This window comes from Emydura macquarii, unplaced genomic scaffold, assembly GCF_026122565.2.
Source record: "Emydura macquarii macquarii isolate MOO-44397 ecotype Brisbane River unplaced genomic scaffold, CSIRO-AGI_Emac_v2 contig_1253, whole genome shotgun sequence".
NCBI classification, from domain to species: Eukaryota; Metazoa; Chordata; order Testudines; family Chelidae; genus Emydura; species Emydura macquarii.
In genome coordinates, this window is record NW_027131390.1 from 63,490,826 (window position 1) to 63,513,007 (window position 22,182).

General features: G+C 40.7%; 1 protein-coding gene across 5 annotated transcripts in view; it reads right to left on the reverse strand.

The window, feature by feature from the left end:
- Window positions 1-22,182, reverse strand: part of GLS (glutaminase) — a 116,097-nt gene continuing 93,915 nt past the window's right edge. For all 5 annotated transcript variants that reach the window (XM_067549008.1, XM_067549007.1, XM_067549010.1 and 2 more), the window contains 4 exons: window positions 6,916-6,977; window positions 5,724-5,800; window positions 5,575-5,638; window positions 1-3,212 (listed from right to left, as the gene is read on the reverse strand). In XM_067549008.1, the coding sequence (XP_067405109.1) occupies window positions 3,056-3,212; window positions 5,575-5,638; window positions 5,724-5,800; window positions 6,916-6,977 (360 nt within the window). In that variant the 3' untranslated portion in view covers window positions 1-3,055. The remainder of the gene's footprint in view (window positions 3,213-5,574; window positions 5,639-5,723; window positions 5,801-6,915; window positions 6,978-22,182) is intronic.

Sequence of the window (22,182 nt, forward strand, 5' to 3'; positions counted from 1 at the left end):
TATTTTTTGGTATTCCTGTTTAATTGCACTGTAAAAAGCAACATTACCTAGATTTTATTCATTAAAATAAATATCTTTCATTTTCAGAACCAGTACAGCTCAAGTATTTTTAAATTTAGATTCACTTACGGGAAATTGCTGAAAGCAAATACATTCATCACTGTCTATTCCCGACAATAAGGAATCTAAAATATCACACCAGGCAGTCACAATTGCTGATAGTACAGCATCAATAAAAACATTGACAGTCCAGCTCTGCAGATAAAAGGATATCATTCTAGTACATCACATTTTTCACAAAAAGATGGGATAATTAAGACCAACACAATATTTTTGTGTACAAAGCATTAAGTTAGCTTCACCATTTCTAGTTGCTGTGATACATAAGAAGCACGTATATGACATGACAACACAGAAAACTCTTTGGAGCTTGCTTAAGAATGTCAGCATTTGATAAGACAACCAAAAGCCATTTAAATTAAAATCTACGTCAGTGCCAGCAATGTTGAGCAGCCAAACCAGTGAACAACATATATTTATAAATAATTGCATATATAAATAAATGCACTGCTTCCACTGGGCACAAATCTTTGCAAAATAATATCTCATGTTACTATGCGAAAATACTAAAACTATCCTGGTGAAAATGCATTGGTGCTAAAATTCTAGCTAAAAGCTCTTAATATGGTGGAGGAAAACATTAAGTTCAGGGACAGACAAGCTCTATGCTATTTAATGAAAATGTCTTTATCTTCTCAATACATATTCCTACCTCTTGGAAATGTTATTGTTTGAGCAAAGAAAATTTGATTGATTTCAATTACATCAAAATAAAATCACTGAATCTTTTCTGAGACAGCAGAGGTTACGTTTCCTTAGCAAACCAGAGATATGCACAGAAAAATGATTAGTTAACAAACAATGTGTCTCATAGCTTGAGACCTAATCAATACCCCCCAGAGCCTCACCTGAGAAATTTTACTCCCATAGGATAAATTTGGTAGGTCTAAGAATTTTATAGAGGAAAACATGGGGATTTAATTTGCCTGGTTTTATCCTCTCGAAGGAGTGCAGCAGAGACAGGGCCTTGATCTCTCAACAGTGACCCCTCTGGCTAATAAGAGTTCAAAGGGAATCCCATCCAGTTCTTGGTTAGGAGGAAGGTGGCTGCAACACAAGGCATGAAAGGTGAGGGTTACAAAAGCAGGAGTTCTTAAGGTAAGGTGAATAATTGACTTGAGGCAAAATAGCATCTTGAGAGCACTAATACCAGAGTCAGAAAAAATGTGACTGATGCCAGGCAAGCATTTTTACCAATCAGATTTCAGGGGTTTAGTCTTTCCAACTTCTACAAGACAGCATCTTTATCATGAGCTAGCCCACTGTTTGTGCTTATCAAGTGCCTCCATTCGATTTCTCCTTGGGGGAGGCAATGTGCATAGTGGCTAGAACACTGGAGTGAGACACAGGTTCCATACTTTGCCACTGACTTGCTGGGGTGATCTTGGGCAAGTCACTTTCCCTTCTCCATGCCTCATTTCCCCATCTGTAAAAATGTGATCTTTGGATGAATTATTATTACTGCTATATCTTTGAAATGTGTGCAATTCCCACAAATTGTCAAAGATCAGGCAGTGTGTGGGAAATGAGACAATCACCTACCTCCAACAAATGTGAACTGGGGAAACCTCTCCTACCTAAACAGATTTTTTAAAAGTGACCTCACTCTGAAGTTTCAGATTGTAGTTTCTGTAATCAGAGGTATTGTTGCATTGGGTGAGAAGCTCATGTGATGGTCCCAAAAATAGAACAAATTTATATTTCTCATGACATAGGGCACAGACTACAGTGTGAAGAGGGTAAATGCAACAGTTCACACACAAATAAACTGCTTGATTTGTGGCCCTGTTTCTGATCTCTTACCTGTTTTATACCAGTGTGATGTCAGAAGCTTCAACAAAACTATTCAAGGATTTACGCTAGCATAAGAGAGTTAGACCACATAGTTTGGCATATCCAGTCTTGCTCATGCTTTGATTAGCTTTATGCCCCTTTAAGATATTTTACTTCATCAGTGTTTCTTATTGTGAGCCTAACTCATTTGTAACATTTGGTTTAGTGTTTTTGCCTTTCACATAATTACATTCCCGTAAATGGTTTTTGGTGCATCTGCAGCTAAGGACAAAACATAAGACTGAGATGAATTATTTTGCAGCCTACCAACCTCCCTTCCTCCCTGATGCACATGTGCCTGTCAGGAACAACTGCGTTCTGTGGAAGCACCTGCTTTCTCCAACTAAAGGAAAAGCACTTTAACAGCTGAATATGGAGAAAGAGAGAGTCTAGACAAAGGGGATTTGAAAGAAACAGCTCAAAAAAATGTCAAACAAGTTATATTCCTCTATGCCATTTGGTCATCAAACCAACCTTAAAAGAGATTCCCTGATCTAAGAACAATTAGTCTAGACCATGTACAAATGCCACCAATATATTATTTTGAGATGTACACTATATAAACAAGGTGTATAAACAAAAAAAAATTTTTTTTGGGGGGGGGAGCTAAGTGCAGATCTTTGTTCAACAACACCGACTAAATCTACACCAGCATCCTCAACTCCTGAAATCTAGCAAAACCATGGTGACACTTGCACATGGCAGCAGCCTGGTTCCACTTGGCCACACTGTACGGAGATTTGTTTAGAAATGCAAATTCAACAGAAAAATTCCTGACCACAGATTGAAGGTACACATAGAACACAAAAATAAATTAAGTAGTGCACAATAAAGCCATCAACAGCTAATACTTCTTTTACATCAATTATACGCAACACGAGGTAATATTGCTCACATTATGGAAGGAGATTCTCAGGGGTTTTTTGTTTGGTTTTTTTGGAGCGATTGGGTTTGTCCAGTGCGTATCACGAAGAAAACTCCTGTAACACTGAAATATTCTATAAAATATACACCATCAGACAGAAATACACACGCTCTTCATATTCATCTTCCACAATTACATAGATAAGTGATTTGCTTCTTGGGATCTAGCTGAAGATGGTTATAGCAAGCCATCTAGATTTTTATGAACTGTTTGATTTTCCTTTCCATTGCTGGAATCCTCTGGAGGTGTGTATTGGATCTGGAATTCTTGAAGAATTTTAAATACATCATGGTGTCCAAAATGTAATGCTTCATCCATAGGAGTGTTATTCCATCTGTAACAGTGAGCATGATATTTCCAAAATCAGTAAGCAAGCAGTGATTTTAAAGAACTGTTAACCCAACACTATGAATTATGGTATATTTTGATGTGTGAGACGACTACTGCCTGTACAGTATGTACTACATTCAGCAACTATGTAGGTACCTTCAGTGAACTGGATAGTGGCTCCCAACCTTTTTTGACAACAGATGTTTTCACTACTACTAATGGAGAATGAGTGGGATTCCATTCCTTCTTGTGCTTCACTATAATTGTTTAGTGAATTACAGGCCAACCAGTCACACATCTGTGCAACATCACTGTCTTCAATGTGGTATCACAGGTGTCACCAAGGACAAAATCTGGCATGAAGAACTTTTACTACCAAGGATTCAGAGTCCAAGATCAGAAAGGACCACTGTGATGATCTTATCTGACCTCCTGTATAACACAGGCCATAGAACTTCCCTGGAATAATTCCTAGAGCACAGCTTTTAGAAAAACATCCAATCTTGATTTCAAAATTGTCGGTGAAGTAGAATCCACCATGACCATCAGTAATATGTAAGATCGAACGAACCCCAATTTGATCTTCAGCCCACAAGCTGAGAGAGTCTGCACTGTTAGTCCCTGGAAACAAAACCTTTTTACCTGAAAATGTGAAAACTGAACACATTTGAGATGGAAATTGCTAAAAGATGATAAAAATTGAATGATTTTTTCAGCCACTTTTTCAGAGCAGACTGTATTTTAATGGACAATGTCATCAGACTAGACAAAACAGTAAACACAATAAGCATCTAAACACAAACACACACACACAAACACACACACGCGTGCAACTGATGCTATTTATATATCATCCATACTAAACCCTCCCAAATGTAACACAACAGTATGCAAAGGCTATTGCATACAACTGTATATTTCCTCCTTTAAAACAGCAGAGTAAGGTATCTAAGTATAGTATACCAATGAAGCAAGTGTAAAGTGTACATTTTTTGCCTTCCTTACACCTAGTAAAATCAACCCTAGAAACGTGCCTCAGATAATTTCTACTACAGTGTTTTTCCTAAGGTTGATCTTTGACATCCTTTCGGCACAGCACGAACTCTTCCCCAAAGGGGTTTTAATGGAAAAGCTGATAGTTAGAGCAGGTACAGATACCATGCAGACTTCCCACCAATCCTGGTTACATCTTCATCTTGGCATAAGGATTCTGTAGCACTTATGGAAAGAACAGTATCGAAGGTAAAAATCTGACCTTTCTATTGGGCAAAATAAAAATCAACTTCTATTCAGCTAACAGAAAAGCTTCAAAAATCACAGGTAATGATAAATGACTGAAAATGCTCTGCTTTCTGATACCCCCAGAAGCACTGTAAGAAGGACATCATGGGCATATAATATAAATAGAATTTATTAATTTACTATACCAGCAAATGTATATTGGTCTGCACAGCCTGGCATGAAATAAACGATCAAATTAAAGCTAACTCTGTCTCCAAATGCTTTACTGCTAAATACCGAAATCACTGTGATAAGCAACAGTAGGAGAGGAGAAGTGAAAGGCACAAGCAAACTGAAGGAAGCAGAGACAAAGACACAAGTTTACTTGGTGAAATCAGGTACAGAGTGGACCAGGGTGGTTTCATTACTGGTGTCACACCTTGTTTGTTTTTTTTTTATAGGTGAGGGACTTTGGACTGACCTATTTTTTTTCTGGTTTCCAATGCCATACTGTCTAAATTACAGTAATAAAAGTGAAGGTGACATTAAAAATAAAATAAATGATTATATAGAGCAAACCATGTGGAGCGCATGAGTGCACTTCTCTCAGGACACCAGAACAGTAAAACAGATATTCCAATGGAGTCAAGTTCACACTGAAATTTGTGAATAGTTTTAGTTATACTGGACAGGAACACACAGACACCTATTACACTCCACATCTGTGTGTATATATATATATATATATATATATATATATATATATATATATATATATATATATATATATATATATATATATATATATACACACACACACACACACACACACACATTTCATTTTCTTGCCTTGATATGTTTTTGGGAGAAAATTCTCCAGACATTGATTTATTTTCTCAATCTTCCCTATTGATGTCTGGAATTCCTGCTTCTTTAAGGAGGGAATTAGTGTTGCTGGATCAAATGGGCAGAAATGCACCAGCTGCAAATTAGCTGGGTAGATCAGATGGTCCAAGCTGTCACTACCTTCAGCAATCCATGCGATTTCAAAGAAAACAAGGACACTGGTTGATTGACTGCTGGATTCACCAATCTAATTATTTACTGGAGCTCCTCTCCTTCATGCTAACAGTGCAATTGCTCACCTGTCTTTGGGGAAAGGATTCACCTTGCAGGCTTCCAGCAAAAATTTAACTACTTCCACATGACCTATAAAATAAAAGAAGGATTTAATATACTTTTTAAACTAAGCACACTAAATCAATAGTTTGTCTTATTTATCAAGAGTCATTACCTTCTGCAGCTGCTACATGCAATGCTGTCCGTGAATCGTAATCTCTTTGCTCCATATCCATACCCGACAAAGCAAATCTGAAAAGTCAAATTCAGAAAGACAATCACAGAAATAATTACAAAAATAATACAGAAGTAATAATACTTCTACTGTAAAACCAATGAAATGTCCTCTATGACAGGATTTAAGTGGTATCAAAAGTACATTATATTTTCATTTGAGCTTTAATAAAAGAGGCACCAAAATGACCTAGCATTAACAGTACACTAGGGATTTGCTTCCTTTCTGGCATCTTCATCTGTGGTTCCAGTCAGAAAAATCATTCTTAAATCTTAAAAATCACTCTTAAAATGCCACCATGGAGCATACTGATGTGTGTACGTACTTCCCGCCAAAACACTATCATTCCAGGCAGAGAAGATGCATAGTGCAAAGGGAATTTACATCAGCCAGTGAAACTTCGTGGAGAATTCTCCCTGTGTAGGAAGAATCTCTAACCAGTATAAAGCTACTAGAGCAACTCCATTGCTAGCTTTGCCACAGCTTTGCAAAGATACAGTGGAGAATTCCATGTTTATCTGGTCTCTCAATGACTGCATGAAATCTGCTCAGTGTTCAATTCAAAGGGTTTTTAAATACTGCCAGCCCTAAAAAACAAAAAAACAACCAAACTATACTTGGGATCTCAAAATCAAGCTGGGCTCCATCTGGCTCCTACATCATTAGCAATAAGCGTTCCTCCATTTGAGCTTTGCTCATAGTTCTGGCAGTGATTCACAAGTCAGACTAGAATCTAGCTTGCTCTTCCTCTGCTGTAAAAATCTGCAAGGAAGATCACATAACATGACTTGACACAAAGGGAAAAATCAGTTTATGTCAAAACAGAGTGGTGCCATTTTTATATGGTTACACTTCTGACTATAACTATATGTACAAATTATTTTTCATATTATTCATATGAAGTTTGGCTCTGAAGATCAAAGGACTGATTGTGTAATGAGCTCATAACTCCTTGCTCTGTCAGGAATCTGAAGACTAGATGTTAAAAGCAGTGCTAGATGCAATAGAGCTCATTCTTTTAATGCCTTGTGTGTTTAAATGGCCCAGCTACCACAAAGTATTAAAGTAGCTACAATGTCTCCTAACATGGTCATATGTTCAGAAATAAAGTGCAACACCATACTGCCTTTACCTTCTGAGCGCAGAGACGTCCCCAGTGTAGGCAGCAAACAGGAGATTTATCACAGACTTAACCTGTGAAGTGGAAAGGAAAAAAGTTCATTTATTTTTCTTTTCTTGAAGTGACTTTGGGAAAGAAAGCTAAGATATAGTAGGGTCACTGTTGGAAAACATGTCAATTATGTAACAATTTCCCTAGGTATATTTGCAGTACAATATTAAAATGTTGTTAAATTCCAAACTGCTCACCACAGGTAATTTAATGCTCACTGGTCCAAGTCTGAATTTATAGGAATACTAGAAAGCAGAACACCACCAATTTGTATTTTACTAGGACAAAAAATTAGAAAAGTTTTTCTTTGTTGGCCACACTGTATTTCTCTTTTAAACATAACACCATATACTACTGAATTGCTAATCCACTGCATCATTTGCATAATTCATCATTACAGATATCTTATGATGAACAGAGACCCAGGACATGAGGAGTAGGGGATGTTAAAGTTAGCACCAAGGGTGCCAAGAAAAAGGTATCTGAGGAATTTTGCATACAGCACCTATATCAAGACACTGTTGTTGCTTGTACTTTTCACTGTTTTATCTCATATAGTGCAGCAGCTTTCTACAAATTACATTCCAGAATACTTCACAATATTAAATAATAAAAAATTCTAATAAGCATAAGCAAGGCAGAAAAGGTACATTTCAAAAAGGCTGCTCTAGATAATGAGGACTGAATACACCATTTCACACAGTTAATTTCATAAGGATTTATGGCCAGCTAAAGATATAAGGTCTTACCCTTTACAATGAGATTTGTAACATTTCACAGTGCTGTCCTCCATCACCAAGGTTCCCAAGCTTAACCTCGCCTACTCAACTTGGTTTGAACTATGCCTCAGTTATAGACTATCATTGTAACAGACAAATACAGAATCACAGTTCTTGGTGCACTAGAAAGGAAGGAAGGAATTCTCTACACACGCACGCACACCCGGCCTCTCCATCTTTCCCTGAACAGCACAAATATGTTCATGGGGCACTGAGAGCATGTCTGTGCCTTTCATAAGCCAGAATCATTTCACATAGTTTCACATTCATTTTCTTACTAAGATATTTTAGATAACAGTATTTGTTATAAAGCAGCACAATATCCTATATGGAAAAAGAGAAGGACATAAACAAATCACATCTTTACAGCATACACTGTGACCTCAAAACCCAAAACAAAAAGACTAAGGCAGGCACAGTCACTGTCTTTAATCCAGCAGTAGGACTACTACTGGGGTTAGCTTGAATCAACATTAACACAAACTCACTGGCCTATTGTACTCCTGCATTGGCTCCTTCTGTTGACACTGATGCAAGCTCTCTGGGCTTTAGCACTCCGCCAGTTTCCTTGGGTTACTCTAGAAACACAGGCTCATTGATTAAGTCACCTGTTGCTCTTCTGCAGAGAAAATGATGAAATCCAAACTCTATTAATTTAGGGCTAGACCTGGGAGGTGCTGGGAGCCTGTGACCCCCAATGACTTCACTTGCCCCTTTGCAGGGCAGGGACCCGAGAACTCCCCCTTCAATGCTTGTCATCATTCTTTTCATGCTCTCTGCTATAAGCCAAATCACTTGCTATGTCTTATTGTTCTCGTGGTGTGCTTGACTGCAACTGTGACGCACAGATAGACCTGTATCATTAACACAGGCAGGCAGGGCAAAGCATGACAAGAGCCCAAGCCTGTTATTTACATTTTCTTGTCTACCATGATAAAAAATGTCACACTGTCACTCCAGGAGTTTTAAAGTCCCCCTTTTCTCTCCAAGAGATCAACCAAATAGAGGGAAAAGGCTGTATATGCTGTCAAGTTACTCCTGCTTTGAAATCTACTGTTTATTACATACAGCTTACAGAAAAGGTTTTGTAATTAATCAACTGCCTCATTGCAATGTATCATATCCATTTTCTAGTCAATGCACTGTTGGATTTTTTTCCTTTTAGCACACTCATGACCAATGCCAGACCGAGATAAAGATTCTCCAGTAGTTAGGGTACTAGCCTAAGATTTGGGAGATCTGGGTTCAATTCCTTGCTCTGCTAGAGACTTCCTGTTTGACATGGGGCAAGTCACTATGCCTCAGTTCCCCAGCTGTAAAATGGGGATAATAGCACTGCCCTGCCTCACAGGGGTGTTGAGGATAAATACCTTAAAGATCGTGGGGTGCCCAAATACTATGGAGATATGCGTACCTAAGACAGGTAGATTGAAGTCATCTATTTATCAGAACAGCAGCAACTTCTTCATACTACTCTGCTACTGTGTCCAGGCCTTGTTATCGGAGGGGTCGCTCCCAGGAATGAAATGTAGTTCAATTTCCATGACCACTCAGTTCCTGACCTCTTTATTGAGACTACCAATGAAAGTGCCAATCAGTGTGGTAGTTATAGCTTTGTGATGTGGACACATGCTCTGGGTACTAGACTGAGATCACCAAACTCATTTCAAATAAGCTACTGAAAAGCCACCAGATGGTAACTTGGTCACTATTGATAGGAGCTGGCATTGTACACTTCTAAATCCCATTACCAACCCCTTTAAGAACAGTTGATTAAAGTTCTCCCTTTCCCAAGTATCTGTCTGCAGTCTGTGTTTAGAAATACAGGCACCAAATGGATATTAGTTTAATGGCTTTTTCATTTTATCAGAAACCAGTTGAGGAGGTGGCTCTCCACAGAGATCAATGAAAACTGCTACACTGCTTGCAAGGAAACACCCCTCCCCCATATACTCATTAGGTTGCTGACAGTATGAAATTTAAGAACTATGGGCTCAAAACTTTGAGCTACTAAGCACTCTCAATTCCTAATTAATTCAGCATGAGTTGAGGGCATTTTGCACCTCATAATACAGGTGTGGCAAAAATTAAACTCTTGATTTGAGCTAGGTTTATTTGCATTTCTCAGAAGCATTTTTTCCAAAAGTCATCTTTAAAGAGTTTTTTCCCCTCCCATTTTTTTTTTATTAAACTGGAAAATACAAAATGTCATTTTCTAAGCAGAGATGAGGCCAAGGATTGCTAGTGGCTATAAATCCAGTTAAAAACTTCTTATTCAGAAGTTATTTATTTCCCCACACTTCTGTGAGCAAAAGATAATTTTGACTCTACGTCTTCTAAAAGTCTTGGATCAAAAGTATTAGCTCTCAGTTTAGGAGAAAATGTTCTGTTCTTAAGACAAAGCAATGAGAAGTCCAAGATTCAGACACATGACACTGGTCTCATGCTCACAAGTCTTTTTACTGAATTCAGCCTTCAATAAATCACCAGTCACGTCACTCAACAAAATCTATGCTAGTCCTCTATACTATACACAGTGTTGGTGGGAAGTAGACAGTTGGCTTCCTACTGCAAACTTTTGCAGAAGAGATTCATTGCCCTTCTGTCTGGAACTTCTGGGCTCTGGAGGAGAGAAAGGCTTCTTCCTTTTCTGAGTGCTTGTCAGCATCACTCAGTCCTAATTCTCACCATAAATGAGTGACTCACAAAACAAGAGTAAGGAAGAGGATTTTTCCACTGGAATGATTCAAAAAATAGCAATTAAAAACCACACCGATGGGCATATAAACTGATCCAACTACTAAACCTCAAGGAATACCGAAAATCCTAAATACCAGACATTGCTTGAACTCCACACAAGACTTTTCATAGCCCTTTTAGAAGTTTCCAGAAAGGAACTGTTTTTGTGAATTCTGGTTACATCCAAATATTTTAATAATCTAACTGGTGTTAACACACCATGTATCATACTGATAAATGCATTAAATTCAGCAAAAATGTATCATGTGAAAAGTAACTAAAAAGAGCCAGATGCTGGAGGATTTGTATTTACAGAAGTTAACTATGAAGAGATCAAAGCAATATTTAATTTTAAAAACTAAAAATGAACAGCTTCCACTCTCAAAATTCTGAAATCATTGGCCTGAACCAATGGCATCTACTGCAAAAGTTAAAACTTTGATATAGAAGGTAGCCAAATATTTTATGTTGTTCTTGGGAGTAGGCTAGAGAATATGAGGAATAAGATTAAGTAGGGCAGCACAAAATAAACAAGAGGGCAAAAACTCTGGCATGTTGCCGGAGATAAGTAGAGTGGGTTCATAAACTGACAATCAACTGTTTAGGGACACATTTTATGTCAGTGACACCAGTTAGTGTCTGATCAGAAGCATTCACCACACCTCTGGCCACACAAATGGTTAGGAATGCATGTCTGATACTCAGAACGTGACTGTTCATGCTACTCAAATTGGTAGAAACATTTTTCTCTTCATTTTCAAAAACAAGAAAAGAAAATTCACCTTATGCCTGATCAAAGCCTACTGATGTCTAGGGGAATCTTTTCACCGACTGCAGCAGGCTTTTGATCACGCCCCTACTACATACTCTGTATCCAAAGAGATTTAAGCAGTTGAAGGACAGGTACGAGGGAGTTATCTTTAAATGTGTGTACTGGGTTAAATACCACCATATAGGAGCACACAGCTCTAGTGCAGAATCCAAAATGGAACTGTTATATCTTAGAGTAGACCAATTAATGTTGGTGAAAAACAGAAAAAAGTTAGTCCAATAAAAGATATCATTATCTCACCCGCCTTGTCTTTCTCAAATCCTGGCACCAGCCCGCCTACAACAACACTACCAAGTGTCATATCCTAACATTCTAACATGAATTCTGGCACTCAGTACTGATGGGAAATGTAAAGTAAACTAGCTCCTACTGCTTGCGTCTACTTCCTTCTAGAGTGCTGGAAATAAATAAAATACTATTTATTAAGCTGCTGCTGCTGCCTACTCAGGTTTGCATCAACTTAGTTTTTATTTTTGTATTCTGACACACTAAGTGGGTTTGTTTCCCCCCCCCCCCTTTTTTTCCCCCCTGTTATCAGTCTAGCCCTACTGATAAGCACTAAGCTCATACGGGTAAATGTATACAAGACTGCAAAGCTAGTAGTTATAAAAAGCATCTCTTCTTCTCTACTTCCTCCTCTCTCCACTGCACTATGTGGCACAACAAAAACTTTGTATGATACATTGTCACTGGCATTTAAATAAAGACAACTGCTACTTTAGCAAGGGTTATTAAAGAATCCCCTTTCTAGATTTAAAAACAAAACTTCAAGCCTCCCACAATATAAAGATTTTTCAATAGTGTAAAACTTTGCAAGGAAGATGCACAGATTTTTTCCAATGAGGAACCTGGCAAAAATAGCCTGTAGCTCAAAGGCAGGAGATTAGAAATAGATACAGTCTACACTGGAAAAGCTACCATTATGGGAGAGCTCCCTTCACCTTTCTAGTTCAGCACTGTTAAAACATCCCATCTAAACTGCATAACAAAAACCTAAGACCATGTTTTAGCTGGGTTTCCAACCCCAAGTCAAAGACTTTAGCATGGGTTGGAAACAGCTAACAATGTATGATCCTACGTACACTGCTAGAACAAACGTGTTGCAACCATGTTTGGAGTAAGGGGGACTTCTTGGTATTATCAAGGTAGCTGGTTTTGTTGTTTTTACAGTGTAAACAGGACCTCAGAGTTTCATTAGATTGATATCTCAAACCAAACAAATGTATCTGCATACAAATGAGATGATGGGAAGAATCATTTGCCATCAGTTAAAACAAATGTTTATATAAATAATTCTATTGCACATGATCAGACATACCTGTGGTGATCACCATTCAAGATCACTTCTTTCCCGAGTCACACGCAGCAGAACTCTATTCATTAGAAAAGACATAGGTCCTGCCAGGTCATGGATCATGTTCAATTCAGCAAGAAATTGTCTGGGTTGCCCAATCAATTATTTCTGGCTTGTGGAAGTGTTGGCCGGGGGAATAAGGGTATTTGCTTAATTTAAGTGACTCTCTTCAACCCCTGAACAGTTCTCTCCACCTGATACAGGAGAAAGAAATTTAACTGCTGTGCATACAGGGGAACAAAACAGTTATCTTGTAACTGTTGTTCTTTGAGATGTGTTGTTCATGTCCATTCCATTGTAGATGTGTGCACCTTTGTGTACGGTTACCGGAACTTTTTTCCCTTTAGCAGTACCTGTAGGGCTGACTTCGGCACCCCCTGGAGCCCCGCGGACACGCTGCGGCATATGAGGCGCTGCTAGCTTTACGCCGCCTCAGTTCCTTCTTGCCGCCAACTCCAACAGTGGGGATAGGTCATGGAATGGACATGAGCAACACATCTCTAAGAACAACAGTTACAAGGTAAGTAACCGTCTTTTCTTCTTCGAGTGCTTGCTCATATCCATTCCATTGTAGGTGACTCAGAAGCAATACCTTGGAGGTGGGCCTGAGTTATGGATGAGCTGCCTGCAGCACCACTCATCCGAAGCCTGCGTTGTCCCGTACCTGCTGGATGATGGCATAATGGGATGTGAAGGTGTGCACTGACGACCAGGTGGCAGCCCTGCAGATGTCTTGCATAGGCACTCTCGCTAAGAAGGCTGTGGATAAAGCTTGAGCGAGCTGTAATTATCCCCGGAAGTGGCACCTTCACCTCCTCATAGCAGAACTTGATGCAGGAAGTTATCCATGATGAGATGCGCTAGGCAGAAACAGGTAAGCCTTTCATCCAAACAGCCACCACGATGAAGAGTTGTGTAGAACTCTGGAATGGTCTTGTGCGCTCGATGTAGAATACTAACACCCATCTAACAGCTAGCGTGTGCCACCTCTTCTTCTTCTCTGAACCATGCAGTCTGGGAAAAAACACAGGGAGAAAACACAGGAGGAGAGGGGCAAGAGAGACTGTGACCACCCGGTCCAGGGAATATCTGCTTGGGGAATAAACTGAGGCCAGCCACGATTGAAGTGGTCTGAGTCTTAGGCGAGCGAGCCTCACCACATAAATGCAGGCTGTCATGTGGCCTAACTGCAGACTGTGCCTGGCTGTTGTCATCGGGCAGAGGAACAGGCGAGCAATGACAGCAGACATCGCCTCAAAGCATGGCTGGGGTAGGAAAGCTCTGGCTTGGGAAGCATTCAGGACCGCCCTGATGAACTCTATCCTCCGCACCGGGGTTAATGTAGACTTCTATTAGTTTATTAGCAGGCCCAGCTGGCAGTAGGTGGTGCATGTCAGATCTACACTGCTCTGGACCTGGGTGCTGGACCTGCTCCTGATCAGCCATTTGTCCAGGTAGGGGACAATTTGGAACCCTTTGCATCTCAGGTGCTCCACCACCCCACCACACATTTTGTAAACACCCTCTGGGCCGAGGAAAGGCCAAAGGGAAACACTGCAAATTGGTAGTGGGAGCCAGCTACCACGAAACTGAGGAAACGCCTGTGGTTGGGGAAGATAGAAATGTGGAAGTAAGTGTCCTTTAGGTCAAGGGCGGCATACCAGTTTCACGGATCCAGGGAGGGGATGATGGAGGCAAGGGAAACCATGTGAAATTTCAGCCTCTTGAGATATTTGTTGAGACGATGCAGGTCTAGTATAGGTGTTAGGCCCCCTTTCGCTTTGGAGATGAGGAAGTACCTCGAGTAAAACCTCTTTCCCCTAATGTCCGGCCCTCAGGCTGAGAAGGGTCCAATTTCTTGTTATCTTTGTTTTTTGGCGTGGAACTGGGCTCTCCCTGCCTATCCTGCTGGTTGGCCACATATACCACCAGGGTACTGGGAGAGAGGTGGTGAAAAGTTATTGAATCCTTTAGCTGGGACATAATATTTTTTCTCCGCCCCCTTAGAGTTTGGGACCACTGATGAAGGGGTCTGCCACAAGGTCTTCACTATCTTCAATACCCCCTCATGCATGGGGAGGGCAACCCGGGCTGGGGTGGCAGCTGCCAGAACATTAAAGAGACTGTCTGACGCCTCCTTCAGCTCCTCCACCTTCAACCCCAAGTTGGAAGCTACACTCTTGAGAAGTCTCGATGCGTCCTGAAATCTCCCAGGTGCGCCAAGTGTTCCTGGGTGACCACCTCATCTGGGGAAGATGAGAAAGACTGGAGGGGCGTGGTGGATGGTGGCATCCCTTCCCGCTGATGAGGGGCCCCAACAGAGGTCCCGTCCTGGGGGCTGAATTGTCATTGGAGGCCGAATGACGGCCCTTCTCCAACGCCCGTGGTGCGAACTAAATCCCAGACAGACTTAAGCAACCGCAGACCTGGCCCGACCAAAAACCCCCAGAGTCCCCAATACGGCCATTGGGGTGGTCACTGCCCTTGAGGCCATGTCAGGGCTTCCTGAGCCAAAGGGTGCTCCGGCAAATTTTGCTGGTGGTGACGACTCACCCAGTGGCTGTCCTCTCAAGAGGACACTGACTCACTGTCAGACAACCACGGTGGGGCTGCCTTGGAGGCTCGTGCTGTACGGTGCCAAGTGGCAGGGGAGCGATGACCTGATCTGTGGGTGCTCTGGCACTCTGGAGAATGGCCTCTTGGCATTGTCAATCATGATGACAACAAGGCCCGATGCAGGTGCTGCCACAGGGAATCATGCTCCAACTGCGAACTGGAGTGCCCAGAGTAGTGCCTGGGCACCGATGACTTATGGTGCCGCTTCCCTCTCAGTGCCAAGTCAGCCTCCGGTGACCGGGTTCTATGCCACACTAGTGCGGGCGAACTCCTCGATGCTGGGGAGCAGGAGCAGTGCCAACTTCCCGCTGGGGAGCGGCCTCCTGCAGGCAACCCAAACAGGCGCCGCCTCCTGGAGCAAACTTTGCCCAGTGCCGGGGACTGTGACTGGTGCCAGGAGGGTGACCTCACTCCGTGCCCTGCCAATGTGGGGTGCTACGACGACCGTGACCTGGAGCTACTTCTGGGGGAGCGGCGCCTTCTCTGGGCAGAGGCCGGGATGGGGACAGCGTGGGCAAGGCCAACAAGGTCCATGCTGCCTGAAATGCCTCCGGTGTCAACGGCGCCAGCAGGTGCAGAGACACTCTCCCACTCCCAGGAATCGGGGGTGGCTCTCTGGTTGAAGACAGGCTCCCATGGTGGCAAGCGAGTCTCCACTGTCTGGCTTTGATGTGGCCTCATGCTCCACCCCACTTTCTCAGATGGTGCAGGGGAATGCCCGCTCTGTGCATTGCTCTCACTGCTTCTTCCTTGACAGAGAGGAAGAAGTACGGTGCTGAGGCAGGACTCAGTACTGAAGCAGAACGGGTTGGTTCAGAGGCCAGTCTGAGTGCTGCCTCCATTAGTAAGGCTTTCAAGTGAATCTCCCTGTCCTTTTGGGTCCGAGGTCTGAAAGCTTTACAAATTTTGCATTTGTCCTTACCATGAGCTTCCCCCAGGCACTTTAGGCAACTATCATGGGGGTTGCTGAGCGGAAAGGCTTTCCCACAGGAGGCACATAGTTTGAAACCCAGTGACCAGGGCATGCCACACTCCCGGCAAAGCCCAAGCTGGGACTATCCTAAGTGACTAACTACCACTATTAACAACACTAATCTACCTAACTAAGACAAACAACAATTAAGGGAGAACAAAAGGAACTGAGCATTTGTGATGCAAGCTAAAGCAGTTCTAGCAACCGTCACAGGCGGAAAGAAGGAACTGAGGGGCCGTAGGGCCGGCAGAGCCTCATATACCATGGCATGTGCATGGAGTTTCATGAGGCACCAAAGATAGCTCTATGGATACTGCTAAAGGGAGAAAAGTTCTGGTAACTGTGTACGAAGGCACGCATACACCTACAATGGAATGGACATGAGCAAGCACTCGAAGAAGAAAAAACTGCTTGGAAAAAATTAATTTAGCTCAAAGATGGATTAACTCCATCAGAAACTCTTGGTTGAGCAGGGTCACTGAATTCAGATTATAATCTATTACTGTGTGTTCTGATTTGTCTCATGCTCTTTGGAAAGCACTACAGCCTCTTTACACATTTTTCATTAAATATTAAGCTTTAATACTTTCCAACATGACAGCCCCTCTGCCCTGGCTTACTGTTAGTGGATTTACGGATACCGCACCCTGATCATGATTTGAGTTCCTTAACAAACATTGTATCATGGCAAAATCCTTGTATGTCTTGTTCACTTAATCACTGTTCAATCCTATGTTCAATCCACGTAAGGCTGTTTTTAGCCAATTAGTAGCTATCCTCTCACTAGGCCACTTAGAAGGCAACATCTACAAGGTACAAATAAATGCCCTCCTCTGGTGGTCTATTACCAAGACACCCAAACCTGGTAAGTTCCACATATTGCTTGCTGCTCTGAAAAAGGGTATTAGTAGATCTGCAGACATAATGTGCTTGAGGTAGACACACCGTTGTGTGGCCCAGGAATAAGGGTACCAACTATGAACCAATTGTCATAATTACCATACTGTATTAAGATGGCCAAGTGGCAACTTCCCACAGAAAGGGTGACCTATGGTGGAGATGGCCAATACTGTGTAGTAATCAACCATCAAAAGTATCATCATGGTCAATCAGAGTGCAAGGTCATGGCTAAATTTTTTTGTTTTGATCCAAAGGTGCATATATTAATTAGGCAGGTAGCAATTTCCTCCGTATCTGTTTTTGAAAATGAAAGTTATCACCGCTAATCCAGAATACCAGTCCAGCAAAGCACACCAACATTCCATTTTCATAACCCGCACTAGATTTAAAACTGAAGTAATGAATGGAGAGTAAGTATTCATACTTAATAAAAAGTAGTAATGAAGTAACAAGGAACAAGGGTGAGGCAAATGCTCAAAAGGTTAATGGACAGAGGTGATGAGGTGGCTGGCTGAATGGAGACTGGACTAAAGGGAAGTACAATGGTGCAAAGTATTGCAATCAAAATAATCTTTGTTGTGTTGTATGCACTGTAAAATCAGGGGTCTAAGATAAGGAGATCAAACATTCCACAAACACCTTCTGTGGGAAGCCAACCCCCTGTTATCTCCATTCAGAATTTTATTACCTCTCAGGTGGTGACCAATTAACCTCAAGTATCTCAATCTGAGGACACATTATGTGTCCATGCAACCAGCAGCAATATACCAAATACCTGAACATTCCTATGTATCTATTCATCCACAACAGACAGTAACAGTATATCAAGTTCCTAAACCTCCATATGGAGATATTGTAAGACTAAATAGTTGTGTAATGGGGATTCATTGGCAATCACCCCATGTGGGGGGGAGGGGGAGGAAATGGACTTGTAGCCAGCTATGTTGCTATAGATACTTGGGCATATGTTAAATAAGGTACAGTATGGATTAAAGCAGTAATACAGGTCTCACACCCGTAAAACAATAGTTTAGCCAAACTAACTCAAGCCAAAAGCCTGATACACATAACTAACACACAAAAGACCCTCTATCAGATGCCACAAGATCTAGAGTTTTGATATAAGAAACTGTTGCTAAACTGCTAACAAGCTTTAGAAAGCATTAGGTGATTTCTCTTTTGTGCTCCAACTCTTGACTCATGCTCTGGCCTGCTGAAAGTCATTTTTGGTTGGCAACTGTGCCATAATCAGATTGACATATTAAACAAACAGACAAGTGCACTGGCTGCCAAATGACCTTCTGCGTGCATCAATATTTTGTATTAAGGTCAAGTCTCCAAGAGAAATGTTGTAACAGCTGTTGGACTTTCTGAGCTTTTGCACCTATTGTTAACAGGATATGCCATCATTAATCCAGCTCTCAGTTGGATTAACTCCGAAATTCAAAAAATAACTCCTGAGCTGTCGAAGGTGAGTGTTTCTACTGAATCTGGATTAATGTTTCACGCTGAGGGGAGAGGTTTACTACTACAAGGTCTGCCTATCTTCTTGGCTCTCAGTGGGATTTGTTTAATAGATGGTTTATGGGAATGGTCAAACTGCTGCTGAAGAAAGTTCAACTCAGCCCTGAAGTGGGGACTGTCTCAATACAAAGGTACAAAGTATCAAAAATTCCAAATGTAGCAATATCTAAATCACACTGCTTTGCTATTTTTATTTTAAAAATAAAAATGTATCCCAATGAAGAGACTACATTTAATTAACATGCAGAAAAAAGAATCACCCAAGTTAACAATCATGTTACCATTTTGAAAAACAAAATAAGATAAAATAAAATAAAATAAAAATGAACAACCATGTTTAAAACTGTTACTTTAGAAGCACTCACATTCTAAATCCCATAGCAGCTGGGATCTAGAACAGCTGCAGTGATCTACAATGAAGCAGAAAAAATTGAACTGGAGTCTCAGCCCAAAACTGAATATGGATTTAGGAGCCTAACGTTAGCGTCTTATTTTGAAGTTTAGGCCTAAGCTTCTGATCATTATAAAAATCAGAATATAATCCATCTGTTAAATGTTTCCAGTGCATAAAGTTTCAGCATCAGAGTACAGAAAACATTTTTGAATTTACAAGTAGTCAGATTTTTTTTTTTTTGGACTTAGATCTAGAAATCCGGATTAATAAAATAGGCAGAAAAGGACAAAAATATCAGAAATGCCATCAGAAAGAGGAATAAAGTCTACAGAACATTCAGCCTCCAACACAGGATAGTAGCAAGTTATTTTAGAAATGGATGTTGGTTTACATCCTCTATGTAACATTGAAATGTCCTTCTCCAGCCCACTAAATATATTAGCATGGGGAACCACTGTCTGTGTATGTTGGATGTTTCTGATGCATACACAGCCTAATCACACTTTTCTTTGAAAATTAATATTAAATTAATTTTGGAGAGAAATCTTCTCCCTGAAAATCAGTCTACTGGCTGTTGGATGCACGTACTGTGCTTTCACCAAAACTCTATATAAAAATCTCTTTCATTAGCTAGAAGTAGAAACTTATTCTAGCTGGGTTTGTATTATAATGTATGTTTAAAACAAATTATAGCCCAAGGATGGGATTTTCAGAGGCTCTGCTCCCCTTGAAGTTAATGGGAGTTTGAAGAAAACAGACAATTGTTTCAGTATTATGCAAAAAGAGTTATCACTGTAAAAACAGTATAGGTAAAAACAGAAGGATGAAACTAACTTAATATGCCGTATGGGCTCACACACGGTCATAATAATTTGTACATCTACAGCATGTTTCATTCAAGTCTCTCACAAGATGAATAAATTGCAACCCCACTTTACATATGGCAAAATGAGCCACAGAGAAGTGAAATGACTTACCCATCGTCACAATTTACCCATAGCCACATAGCAATCCAAGTAGCACCATCAGAAACAGAACCCAAGCTTATTAGCCTGTGCTTGAACAAGCCACCTCTCATAGAAGAGGTCACTTTGGGCAATTTGTGGCAACCAAGAAATCCTTCACAATTCTCCTTTTAAATACCAATAATCAAATGCAGTTGTATTTCTAAGTGAGCTTCATGAACAGTGTGCTGAACAAGAGGTGCAGCTCTCCATTAATTAAAGCAATCAATTTTAATGCCTCAATCAGACATTTTATTATATTTTCTTGTTCTCAAATCTTATTTTTTCCAGACAGCAGATTGTAATGTGACAACACTGAATACTATTTAGCATAATAAAGGGTTAGCACTACTTAAAGTCTCCTCTACAATAGGTTTTGACAATATTTACAAGGAAGCATGGATTAATTTATATTTGTATGAACATAAAGTTTATTATACACAGATAAGGAAAAAGCACCTTGTAGTGTCATCAGGATTCTGTGTATTTAGCTTTACTATTTAATTTTATTTTCATAATGTACCAAGTATATTGTCTTTTCCTCTAAGTGCTGCAAGTTCAAAATTTTTTCTTCTTGGTTAGGTTTATAGCTTGCTACAGAAAATTCCACCCAACCTTCATGCCAACTCAGTCATTAACTTTAAAGAGCTGTTTGTGCAGCATTTGCTTTTGAAGAGAAGGCTTCAGCATCAACTTTCAAACCCACTACCATGGAGTTTATTTTTGGAGCCCCAGTTGTGGAATTAACTGGACAGTTGCTTGTCTACCATTTATTTGCACATGTAGAGCTATATGGGGTAACCTGATAACTTGGAAAATCTTTATGACAATAATCACTATCTTACTCCTTAATCATGCTCATTCATGAGAATACTTTAATTGTGTGTGTAAAACTGCCAAACTATGAGATTCTGAGTTCAATCCTCTCTCCATCCTTATGCAGACCTTGGGATTTGGATGATTTAGGTAACTACCTAGCTAGCTAGAAGTACACAGAATTTGTTGCTAATCTGGGAGTAATATATTCTATTAAATTATGTAAATGCCATCAAAATATACATTTCTAATGGTGCCAAGCACAATAGTTTTATGCATACTAAATTACTGATTTTAATCCAGAGTAGGATGCTGATAATTACCTTCCCCTGGCTGGCAAAAGTGCTATGTGAAATCAGTCAATTGTCTCAGGCTGGTTCAGAATAGACAAACGCCCATATCTTAAAATCATTTGATACAGGCTGATAACTAGTCTCCAAAGAGGTGAGGATTGGCACTGCATGGAGACTGAGCTACCCTTCAACCCTAAAGATGCTTCCCTCCCCGGTCCGGGTTGAGGCACACTAGCAAGGGTGACATACACAAGGTTTGCCCTTTTGTAGCCTATACTTTACCTGTTCTGTGAATAAACAGAACTGAAAGCAAATGGCTGAAGTCTTCTGGCACCTCTCATGGCACTATTGTTGGGCAAGGGTGAGGAGTTGTTTCTTTCTTTTTAAGAAGCCTCACCTAGCTGTTGCAGGCATCTACAGAAAGGAAACATTCCAAGGACATTTTCCCTCCAAACATGGTCTCTCAGACAGTAGGAGTTACACATTCATTCACAGATGTACATTCCACGTGAAGATTTCACAATTACCAAGACTGAGTTAGGTAAATTAGGTCAGCCTGGGATCATGCAGCTTTTCTTGCACATGCTGTTACTGTGTTCTGTTCTTCCCCACCTTTGATCAGCTTCAACTCTAAATTTGTCCCCAGGCATTTCCACTCCAGGCTGGGGACAGTGATCAGTGTGATGTGGTTGAACATCAAAATGCCTCATCTACAGTTTCTGCCATGTTCTGAAACAGCTTCAGAGGGTAGACAAATTAGCTGTGGCTCAAGGACAGGATTCAGAGTCAAAAGAGGTCGGTTCCAGTCCCAGTTCAGCCACTGAATCACTGCTTGGCTAAGTGACTGAAAGACATCTTTCCAGCCTGTACATGGGGACTGAGGCTCTCAGTCTGATGTAAAGCATTTTATGATCTATATATTAAAGGGCTATGTGCCGTTTATTAAGCTGATTTGTCCAAGTTCTCCTGTGAACCCACAGCCAGTATAAAAAAAAAAGTCTGCT